Here is a 12,434-nt window from a genome sequence, read left to right as displayed (position 1 = left end):
AGGTTGCTGCCAGTGTAACATTTATAACTATGAGTAAGCAGGGTGTGGTGCTATGTACTGTGATCCCAGCACTCAGGCTACCAAGCTGCATGCCAGCACCGTCACTCAACATACGAGTTCTGTACTCACTTACACGTTTCAAGAATCTCACCTGCTTCACTGCATAAAAAGAAAGCACAGCAAAACTGACTCTCTTGCCTAAAGAAGCACATCCTTTCTCAACAGAAACAGCTCCTCACTGAAGACACACACACAACCACCACTCTCACATTTATAATCAAGAATACTAATACACCACCCACAGAGTCTTTTCTGGATCAAAAGCTGAGAGCAGTGAATACTGAAGGGAAAATAGGGAACTTTGTAATTCTAACCAAGAAAAGTTTCTTTTTCCTTTTAGAAAATGAGTGTTTTAATTCAGAGCAAAGTGTTCATTACAATATGGACAGCAAAATTCCCTTCTGTTACCTGAGCATCCCATAGGCAAGAGTTGACCTAAGAGTTGTAGGTCCAAAATGTGTGATATTTCTGCGATGGAGACTCTCTTCTGTCAGTGCAATAGCAACAATGACTTCATTATCATGGATGTTCAGGAGAACCTACATCAAATTAGAAACAAATGAGAAAGTCAGAAAGTCAACAGTCTTCAAACTGCACCTACTAACAAGACCTTTTTTTTTTTTTTTTTTTGAAAAAAACAAAAAACAAACAGGGCCTTATCTAGCTGTGGTACTCCCCCCAAGTGCTTTAATCCTAGCACTTAGAAGGCAGAGGCAGGTGGATCTGGGTTCAAGGTCAACCTGGTCTACACAGTGAGTTCCAGTATAGCCAGGACTAGATAGACTGTTTCAAACAATAAATAAATAAATAAATGAATAAATAAATAAATAAATTTAAAAGAATAAAACAAACAGAGCCTTAAAGCAAAGATTGTCTTGAATTTCTTAGATAGGCTAGCTGGACTGAAACTCAAAATCCTCTTGCCTCTGCTCATAACACAAGAAAGAGATACATGTCTGCCTTATTAAGACTTTTTGAATTAAGATAAAAACAACAAAACAACTGTCTTATTCAGGGCTGGGTCTGAGGTGACTCAATGGAAAGAGTCCTTGCTTGGCAAGTATGAAGACCTGAGTTTATATCCCTGGAGCCCAAGTAAAAGCCAAGCATGGCTTGTTCATGCACCCACCACACAGAGAACTTTCTTTTTAGAAAATTTTTAAATTTTATTTTATATGCCTAAATGTTTTGCCTAAATATATATCTGTGCACCACATGCACACTCGGTGCCTATGGAAGCCAGAAAGGGATGTGTGATTCCTTGGAACTGACGTTACAAATTATTTCAAGGTACCTACATATGGGTGCTGGGAATTAAACTTGTATCCTCTGAAAGAGCAGCCAGTTCTTTTAACTGCTAAGCCATCTTGCCAGCCCATACAAACTTTCTGACTGAGTTATACTTTGCAAGTTTACTATACAGTATATAAAATTCATTTATTTATTTATTTAGTTTGTTTGTATGTGGCTTGGGTATGGGGATCAGAGGACAACTTCCACCATGCATTCTAGGAATTGAACTCAGGTCGGCAGCCAGTGGCAAATCTGTCTACCATGAGGCCAGAGGTATCTAAATCTTAAGTACATATATATTTCAGTGAGCTCTGACCTATATCAGTACCCTTTAGAAAGCTCCCTTTTGTCTCCTTCCTGGGGTGATCATTAATCTAACCACTACTCTTATAAGTTAATTGTATCATTTTTGGAATTAAGAAAAATAAAATAGTATATATACTATTTTCATTTAATTTTAAAATATTTTATTTATTTTACATTCTTTGTGTGTGTGTATATATATGTATACATATATACACACACACATATATATATATACACATACGAATATATACATATACATATGCTGGCTGTCAATAAGTTATCTCCCAGTTTTTATTATATGAACATATTTTGATGGTATAGATTTAAAATATGTATGTGTGGTTTCTTTTTTACCACTCTTTTTTTTCAATACGGGGTTTCTCTGTGTGACTCTGGCTATCTTGGAACTCACTCACTCTGTAGACCAGGTTGGCCTCAAACTCAGATTCATCTGCCTCTGTCTCCCAAATGCTGGGATTATAGGTGTGCATGACCACTGCCTAGGGAGGTGTGTATGTATTTTATTGTTTTAAGACAGGGTTTCACTGTGCCCTCTGGCTGGCATGGAACTCACTATGTAGACCAGGCTGGTCTTAAAATTAGAGATCTGACAGTCTCTGTCTCCTGAGCCTGGGATCCCAGGCATGTGCCACCACACTTGGCCTCCATATATTTTTTAAATTACTATTTTTTGGAAAACACTTCAAACACTTTTACAGTGGCCTCTCAAACATACCCTTTATCCAGAGCTGACACCATGTCACATACAATGTCTGATTATAACTACCTTTGTCCTAGTTTTCCTAACTTACAAATATTCTAAGAAGATAAAATGTTCCCCAGTATTCCCCCTAGAATCTCCTCATGGCCTTACCAAAGGCAGAGGTCAAGAGCTGACACTCCAACATGAAAGGCCCTGCCGTACACATCTTATTCACTCAGCCTCATTTCCTATAAAGCCCTGTGAGCTGGGACACAGAGACATCAGTTCACATAGGATGTGTCTTCTGTGCTACCTTGCAAATTTCTGGACATGGCTTTCGTTAGCCTCTTTCTTCTCACAGCTGTGTAAGACAATACAGAATGGGGAATTGTTCTCGTCTGACAATTTAAAAAAAAAAAAAAAAAAGTTACAAAGAGAGTGACATGCCCCAGATTTGAGTATCCCAAATGAAACAAAAATTGACTTCTTAGTAAAAATATCAACTGCTAAGGACCTAGATAAACCACCAGAAATTTAAAGAACTCCAATTACCATTATCAATGTAAGTCACCCAGTAGTCACAAGGATAATCAAGCTAACCAGCCTCTAGATGAGGGTTAGCCCTAAAACCCAGACACAGGGTTCTGAAAATTATATTCTACTATTGTTTAGTAGCAGAACTCTCCAACTAAGATAGAAGTTTATTTTAGGTAAAGTTACAATCTAGAAGTTCATATAATATAGAAAAATACTAGATTAGAAATGAGAAGACTGGGGATATAGCTTAGAAATAGAATGTTGGTCCAAAGTTGTGGGTATGAGTGAGTCCAGCACCGAAATTTGAAGGAAAAAAAAAAAGTGCTTACTTGTGCTGGACATGGTGATGCCAAGGTCAGAGACACAAAGAGAAACAGAGCACACCTGAGGGTTTCGCAAGACAGTCTCTTCTCTACATAGCCCTGGCTGTTCTGGAACTCAGGATGTAAGCCAGACTTGCCTTAACAAGAGATCCTCTGCCTCTGAGTGCTAGGATTAAAAGCATGTGCCACCACTACTCGAGTTCTGACAGCATCTATGCATTGAGCACTTACCATATACCAACATATTATACCAAACACTTGAAACCAGTTCATTTGCTTTCCATAGTACAGAACATAAAAGTATATACTATTATCGGCTCCATTTGAAACAAGGGCTCAAAAAGACAATCTTGTCCAATTCTAGAGAGTTACTGAGTAAAAATTTCAATCAATACCTATCAGTCTATCTCCACGGGTCATGCTATTCCTAACATTCTCCTAGCTTTACTGCTACTGTTTAACGGCCCTTGTGCTACGTTTGTCTGGAAATTTTACAAATGTATGAGAACTTTTTTGTGGGTGACTTTTGTGGGTGACTGTGCATAAGTCACAAGTTTACATTACCTTTCTACCATTCTACCTTATTTCTGAAACAGAGTCTCTCACTGAACCTGGGTCTTGCTGTTTCAGCTGGTCTGCCCAACAAGCTCCAGGGCACTGCCTGTCTCTAACTATCAGTGCGAGGGTTACCATGCATACATCTGCCCTGGCTTTTATGTGGATGCCAAGAATCTGAACTCAAGTTCTCATGCTTGCTCAGCAAACTTTACCCACTGAGCCATCTCCCCAGCCACATTACAGATCTTCTTAATCATTAAAAGGTAATACCCACCTCTACATCAAAGTTGGTCATATCAGCCTTCCACTTAAAGTACTCTTGAATAGCACCCCCAAAATCTCTTGCAGCCTCATTGGAGGTAAAGCAGTGTTTCTCTCCTGCTCTGTTGCAGGTGACTCTAAACTTCTGTACTTGTGGTTCAGTTTCTTCTCTTAAGCTTTGACCAGTTTCATCTTTGGAAGATGCCAAGACATCACCTACTAAGGTTGATATCTCTTCTTTGATGGCTGGATTTTCATAATAGTCCAAGATATGTGACTCTGAAGTGCTGCTGGCATGCTTTTTCTTACCGTCTTTCTCATCTGCTTTGTCTCCTTGTCCACAGTCAGCCTTCTCTTTATCTGCACTCTGATTTGCCTTTCTGCGCTTTGCTTTCTTCTTCTTGAAAGTGGTGTTAATTTGCCAGACTTTTAAAGGGTCTGACCATGGGAGTTTTCCAGCCAGTTCTTCAAAGTCTCTTAGAACTTCTTCCTGCAAATGATGGAGAATGAAACCATTTTGTTTCTCATCATTTTAACCGAACAAATAAGTGCCTACTTTCTTTGTAGAAACTCTGGTCCTTATGATGGGGATGGTGGGAGAGTACAGACCAAAGGATAAACAAAATAATACCTGCAATGAAGAAAATTCCAGTTTTAATGGTATATAGACATTACGATGCTAAAGAATAGAGCAGAGGGCAGAGCAGATGCGCAACACTGGGAAACTACCTAGGAGGGGAAGCAGGTGGACAAAAGGCAGCACACAGAAAGAAGACAACACGTCTAAATGAATTCCTTTGAGATCTTCTGAATTCGGGCAAAAACTGTAAGAAGTTTAAAAATGTCATCTGTCCAGATCTTAAATAGTATGATTAATTTTTTGTTTTGTTTGAGATAGGGTCTTTTCAATATAGCCCCATCTGTCCTGGAAATCATTTATAGACCAGGCTGGCCCAGAACTCACAGACCTGCCTCTGCCTCCTGAATGCTGAGATTAAAGGCATGTACCACCTGGCTTGCAAGATTATCTTTTTTAAAAGTAAGTTTGGTGGTGCTGCCCTGTGCAGTTCTTCCCTTCCACTTGGACATTATTTACAGTACTAAGTATGGTCTACGAGGCTTATGCACTTGTTACTAGCAAGGCCACTCCTGTAAGTCCATGGTAAAAAGACCTTAACTACCTTGACCTTTGCTATAGGGCCCACACCTACAACAGCAGAGGCATATAAAGGGTGGTTAATATACAGCTGCCAGGCTAGGTTTATTGGCACAAGCTTATAATCCCAGTTTCTAAGGAACCTAAGGCAAGGTCACAGTTCAGAACTACAGAGTGGGCTCAGAGACAACCTAGATAACATATTAACACCATAATAAAAAGAAGGAGGGCCTGGGATAGAACTCAGTGATACAGTGCGTGGGTCCTAAATTCAACTACTAGTACTCCAAAAGTAAACAACAAAGACACAGTTAATGGACAGTGTGGTTCAATATGTAAATGTGAAGTTCGAAGGACTGCTATCTACAGAGCAAGCACTAGCCGAACAGAGCTATACAATGTATAAAACATCTACAGTATAGATGGTTAAATGAGGTAAAGATCAAGAAGCCAGGTGTGGTGGTGCACACCTTTACTTCCAAACAGAAACAGATGGATCTCTGTGAGCTTGAGGTAGCATGGTCTACAAAGAGAGTTCCAGGCCAGGTGTGAATGCAGTGAGATTCTGTTTCAAAAGAAAACAAACCTTTAGGAAACTAAAAACTCAAGTTTCTCTGTCACATCAGCCACATTTACCCCCTAATCTAGCACTCAGCTAGATAACTTCACTTCTTCAAAGTATCTTTATCTATAGTTCACTGACAAAAGTTACGTGTGCTTTGCTTGATGAATAACTCTATGGTCTCCAATGCCATGAGGCCAGGGAGGAAGTAATGGTTATAACAATTCACTCAGTGGATTGAAAATTATACTTCAATAAAACAATAAACAAAAGACAAAGGAAGGAGGAAAAAGACCTGTTTATCCCCAGTCAGTCCAAGGACAGCTCTTCCTCATGGTCTCACCCAAGAGAAACTACCTCATCCCAAAATTCCAAAGTTCAAAACTTTATCAACACAGAAATTACAAAATAAACAAAAGAATGCAGGGGAAGGAAACACTGGTAGGAAAGAATACTCACAAGAAAACTAGCCCTAGAACACTGTTAAAAAAAAATATGATTTAAAGGCAAAACAAAAAAACAAAAGACAGTGACATCAAAAATATGAGACAATGTCTAGTAAATAAGGCCTCATAGCAGACTTGGCAAAGATGAAATGCGGTGAGTCACCAGGAGATGGAGTTGACAGAGTTTAAAGAAAACGTAAAGTAAATAAATAAGTTTAGGGAGCTAAGCAGATGGTGCGGTTGGTAACACCATTATTGCACAAGTCTGAGAACCTGAGTTCAATTCCTCAGCACCCATTTTAAAAAGCAGGAATGTGTGTGTGCCTCAGATCCTGGTGCTGGGACAGGGGAGACAGGAAAAAGAACCCTGAAGTTTTCTCACCAACCAGCCTAGGTGACAGTGAGTTTTAGGGTTACTGAGAAACCCTATCTTAAAACAATAAGGTGGAAGGGGCTAGAAAATGACTCTGGGATTAAGGCTACTTATTGCTCCTGCAGAGGACCCAATTTTGGACCCCATCACCCACATGTGGTTTACAATATCCCTAACTTCAGTTCTAGGGGCTACAGCTCCCTTAGTACACCAGGTACATGCACACGTATACACACAGACAAAATACCCATACATTTAAAAAAATCTAAAAATGAGAATAAGATGGGGTATGAGTGCTCACGTATAAATACCAGTGAAAACACAGGGAAACCAATAGTTACAGAAGCCTGCTGAAACACAGAAAAGGATGTGGAAAAAGCAAATAGCAAGGCAATGAGCAAAAAAGTTAAAAAAAAAAAAAATGAAAAGAAAATGATAAATAGGGAAAATAGTTAACATGTACCTATTTACCTAAGAGATTTCAAATTTATAATAATTCAAGGTATTTTCCAGAAAACAACTGGACTGACATGTCCTGATAAGAAATTATCAATAATAAAAGACACTTAAACTTAAAAGACTGGAGGTTTGCTTGTTTTTTGGTCATCACATACCAAAAAAAAAAAAAAAAAAAAAAAAAAAAAATCTGAAAGCAACAATAAGGGAGAAATATTCAGTAAGATGGACTCAAATGAACAGATGACTATGTTCTTTCTAGACAGGGAGACTAGTTCTTTACTAGTCTGCTACATCTACTGACAGAGCATACAGACATCTCTCAACTCATGCCATTAAAAAATAACAAGAGCCAGCCAGACATATGGCTCATGCTCACAATCCTAAGAGGATCTCTTCAGACTCAAGCCTAGCCTGGGCTACAGAGTAAAACAAGCAAACTGCAAATGACACGAAGTCCTTTTCCATTTGGCTTTAAGACTAAAATAAAAACAAAGTGTGGGTTATGACTATGAAACAGAAGCAAAGTTACACATTAGCACATAATAGGAAAGAGAAGTAACTTAAGAATGCTGTAGTCCTCATCTCTTATACTTACAGGTCAGAGTGTAGAAGTAAAAGTTGATAAAGAATATTTAAAGGGCCAACACTAAAAAAAGTCAATAAAATCAGAAGGCAGAATGGAAATAAGGAAAAAAAATGACAATTTCATCTACAATGATAGCAGATATAAAAAAAAATATAAAATAGTAGGTTAGGTAGATAATACCAAGTTGTATTTATAAAGCTAATAGCTGTAGATATATGTATATGTGTGTATATGTTATATATAATATATATTTTATATACACATATATGAAAGTTATAAACTATTTAAAAAAAAAGCAAAGCACAAGAGTCATATGTGTTAGTTCAGACCTTCAATCCCAGGATGCAGAAGGCAGATGGATTTTAGTAAATCTGAATCCAGTTTATTCTACACAGTGAATTTTACAACAGTAAGTCTGCACAGGGTCTGCATAGTGAGATCCTGTCAAAAACAAACAAACAAACAAACAAACAACACTCCCCCCCAAAAAAACCCTTAAAACTCCAAAAGAGAAAACATAGTGCATGAGAAGTCGTTATATAAAGAGATGTTTGAAAGAAAAGAATGCATGATAGAAGTATGACAAAACTAAGACCAAACAAACAGGAAACCACCCTGAAATGCCCCCTAAAACATAGCAAAAACCAAACAAATAAAAAAACAAGACCAACCAAACTTTACCCATTATTTTATATGTTAATTTAGTAAAAAACAAAATTAAGTTTGTATTATACATGTGCATACTTATAAAAAAATAAGTAAAAATAAGATTTCACTGGGGGTGTGTGCAATTTACACTCATAACCTGAAGTGTTTAACAATTTTTCATAGTTAAGATACAGGAATTTGCTTTACATAGACTTGAAATTTTATCTTAGACTCTACTCTTTCCTTTGAAACTTTTATAAAAAATGTTGTCTGAGTGTGTGGTATATGCACATGTTGGTGTGTATACATTTGTGTAAATCCAAGTGCAAATATGACAGCCAGAGGTCAAAGTTAGTGTCTTATCCTGATTGCTTTGCATCTCACTTTTTCTTTTTTTTGAGACAAAGTTTTTGGGTTTTTTTTTTTTTTTTTTTTTTTTGGTTTTTGTTTTTTCAAGACAAGGGTTTCTCTGTGTAGCCCTGGCTGTCCTGGAACTCACTCTGTAGACCAGGCTGGCCTCGAACTCAGAAATCCGCCTGCCTCTGCCTCCCAAGTGTTGGGATTAAAGTGCTGGGATTAAAGTGCTGGGTGGGGTGCACCACCACCGCCGGCTGAGACAAAGTTTCTTTGTGTAGTGTGCTGCCTGTCCTAGAACTCACTCTGTAGCCCAGGCTGGCCTCTAACTCAGAGATCCTCCTGCTTCTGCTTCACAGTGCTGGGATCAAAGGTGTGAACCACCATTGCCAGGCTGGACTCACCTTCTGAGCCAAGAATTCTGGCTAGGTGATGGTAGTGGCACCTGCCTTTAATCCCAGCACTCAAAGGCAGCCAGAGATTTGATGTTGAGGACAGTCCAGTCCACAGGACAGCCAAGGCTACACAGAGAAATCATGTCTCAAACCAACAACAAAACAAAGAGACAAGACCTATCACTCAACCTGGAACTCATTCAGTTAGGCTGTCTCCTCTATTCCCTTAGTGATAAAGTTACACCTTACACTGCCTGCCCTCAGCTTTTTTTGCTGATGCTAGGGACTGAACTCAAATCTTGGTGCTTGTGCAACAGGAAATAGAAGATTACCATCCTTCCTCTGCCTTCAAAACCTGTTTTACAGTGATTTCTAAGGAAACTTTAAAAGATTAACTCATGTAGACTTAAAGTTCATCAAATTTACCTCTAATTTATTAGAGATCAGAACTGCCTCAACTGTACAAATTTTAAGATGAGCTGGGGGGGTAGGGATGGGGTGAGGCTACACACACCTTTAATCCCAGTACTCAGGAAGCAGAGACAGGCAAAGCTCTGTGAGCTCGAGGACAGCTTAGTTTACAGAGCAAGTTCCAGGACAGTCAGGGAGCTACATGGAGAAATCCAGTATCAAAAGAACAAAACAAAACAACAAAAAATTAAGATGACAAAAATCCAAGAATTTAATAATGTCTGGTAATTTAAATGCAAGAGAATTTAAGATAGGATGTCCAATAACATTTATTCATACATAAAACTGACCTTCAAAATTCCCAAATACTTAGCAGTGTAACTTTTCAAAAGACTGCCTCTAAAATTGTTTTAGGTATCATTCAGTTGGTAGTAACTGCCAGAAATCTCAGGAGTTGAGCCTGGGTATATAGTTCAGTGGGAGTGCTCACTTAGGATGCAAAGGTCAAGGGTTCAAAACACCAGGACATTGCTAAGGGAAAAAAAATGAGTCTGAAGGATTATAATTCTAATGGTTCTAATGTTGAAAGTTATTTTTATAGGCAATACAACTTTTAGCTATTTTCAATGGATATTCTTTTAGAGCTGTTTGAATTTTTGGTAAGCTATGTGTTCTGTTAGCCTTTTAGTTACTGTTAAATTTTTTTACTAGGATCTAATGAAGAAAGTTCTCTATCACTTAAGCCCCTGATCCCAGATCAGTTTGACTGATCTGGGGATACTTTGGCTTTCTAAAATAATCTGGAAAATTAATAAAGAACAGAGAATTAGACAGCATACCAGAGTTCTTTTAAGAAAGATTAGCTCTAAATTAGACATTAATATAATAAGCACTTGATTCTGGAAACTTGGCCAGAAAAAGATATAAGAAAAAAAACCTAAAGTGTTACCAAATTCTGTTTGCAACCTTTCAATTTAAACAGCAGCTGAATATTTAGGACTCGGATGATAAATACAGGCTGGAGACAAAGCTGTTGTCCCAACAAATGAAGGGGTATTAAATGTTGCTTTGGCTTCATTCTAAAACATGAAGCTAACACAGGACAAAAGAAAACTGGGGAGGGAGTGCTATTTGTGTTCTCTGTCTTTTGTTCACATCTTGGAAGCAATTCTCATTTCAAACCACATGTCCTATACCATGTGTACTATCCACTGAGCTAATCTAAGACCTTTTCCCTATAACTTCTGGTTTTTTCTTTAACAGTGAGCTTTAAAAGCAGCTTCTGGGATGGGCTCTAAAGAGATTTCTGGATTTCAGTGAAAAGGCTTACTGTGATCACATGCTTGACTCTTGTTTTATTTTCAACATTGTAAACAAATAAACCAATAGCAAGGCTAAGTGACAGTGTGACAAGCAGGTAGTACACTGCAGAGAACAGCTCTCTGGGAAAGACCATGCTTGGAATTACTCACCTTTGTAGCTTTGAACTGGTAATCTTTAAACTCCTGAACAACCACAAACAAGTTATCAACTGATCTCAGACAATGAACCTAGGGAGGAAAAACAAACGTTAGAAACAAACTTCTGAAAATATTTTTGAATTAACAGACAAGCTATCTATAGTTAAATATTTAAAAGAAAGTAAGTACAAAAATGGTTCATTTTTATCTTTTTGAGATAGGGTCTTGCTATGTTGCTCTGGGTTGCCTCAAACTTACAATTCCCCTGACTCAGTCTCCCCAGTACTGACATTACAGGAGTAAGCTACCATGTCTAACTAAGTAAAATAGTTTTAAAGCAGTACCTCATGTCTGTATTTTATATTTAAAAATGTTCCCATCCTGAGTGTTCCATTTCTTTGGTTACCCACCAATTCCTGCTTTTCCCAGGAAAAGGGCCACTGAGATAAAAGTATAACAGTTTGAAATGTCATACAGGCAACAACATTGGTTTAGAGAGGGGGAAAATATAAAGACAAAATGTTCCCATCCTGAGTCCATTTATTTGGTTACCCATGGATTCCCGCTCTTCCGAACAGAAAGGGCCACTGAGATAAAAGTGTACAGTGCGAAATGTCATGTAGGCAATGACACTGGCCTGGAGAAGGGATAGAGGGGAACACAAGTGGGACTTCATCATTCTGCTCTCCTTTCTTTTGGTTGTATACTTCAGGGGCAAAGATGATGGATCTTGAAACAGATATACCAGAACATGCCTACAATCCCAGCTTTCTGAAGGTACAGCATGCTCAGCTGTATAGTGAAATTTAGACTAACTTAGCTATATCAGACTTTGTCTCAACCTCCTTTTCTTCTTAAACCTAAGGATTGATGACAACAGTACCCAATCTTCACAAAACTGTGAACCCAAACTTCACAAAAATACTTGCTTACTAACAAATACCCCAAGTATTTTGTGGGCACCTACTATATGTTATATACTAGTAGCTTGGGATACACTAGCAAGACAAAAACAAAACCTAAAGAATCTCCAGATGTCACCTGTGTGGTAATGAGAAATTTAGTAGCTTTTATTTCAATGGGATGGCAGTTTGCTAACCTCTGCTTCTCATCTGTAATCATGTATAATTACTTTTGATCAAGAATGTCTTTGAAGGGGCTAGAGAAATGGCTCAGTGGTTAAGAGCACTGACTGCTTTTCCAGAGGACCCAGGTTCAGTCCCCAGCACCTACATTGCAACTCACAATTGTCCGTAATTCCAGTCCAGGGGATCTGATTCCCTCACACAGACATACATGCAGGCAAACACCAATGCACATAAAATAAGAATAAAAATCTTCTAAAAAACAATGTCTTTGACACTGATGAAAAGAAAAACCTCAGCTTTTCTACATACCCAAACTTTTGCTAAAGTAAATTTACGTGTCATAAATATTGGTACATATTTCATTTCGGTCAAGAAATCATCAAGAAATGCTATGATCACTTCTAAACCATAGTCAACTAATGCTAAAATGTACTAAACTGGATATACATTATAAA

At 38.1% G+C, this 12,434-nt stretch overlaps 1 protein-coding gene across 6 annotated transcripts in view; it reads right to left on the bottom strand.

The window, feature by feature from the left end:
- Positions 1 to 12,434, bottom strand: part of Thumpd3 (THUMP domain 3 tRNA guanosine methyltransferase) — a 28,746-nt gene that overhangs the window by 7,812 nt on the left and 8,500 nt on the right. For all 6 annotated transcript variants that reach the window (XM_076940224.1, XM_076940225.1, XM_076940226.1 and 3 more), the window contains exons 3-5: positions 10,904 to 10,981; positions 4,055 to 4,531; positions 469 to 599 (exon numbers count right to left, since the gene is read on the bottom strand). In XM_076940224.1, the coding sequence (XP_076796339.1) occupies positions 469 to 599; positions 4,055 to 4,531; positions 10,904 to 10,981 (686 nt within the window). The remainder of the gene's footprint in view (positions 1 to 468; positions 600 to 4,054; positions 4,532 to 10,903; positions 10,982 to 12,434) is intronic.

Source organism: Arvicanthis niloticus, chromosome 9, assembly GCF_011762505.2.
Source record: "Arvicanthis niloticus isolate mArvNil1 chromosome 9, mArvNil1.pat.X, whole genome shotgun sequence".
Taxonomy (NCBI): Eukaryota; Metazoa; Chordata; class Mammalia; order Rodentia; family Muridae; genus Arvicanthis; species Arvicanthis niloticus.
This window is presented reverse-complemented; position numbering and strand designations above follow the sequence as displayed.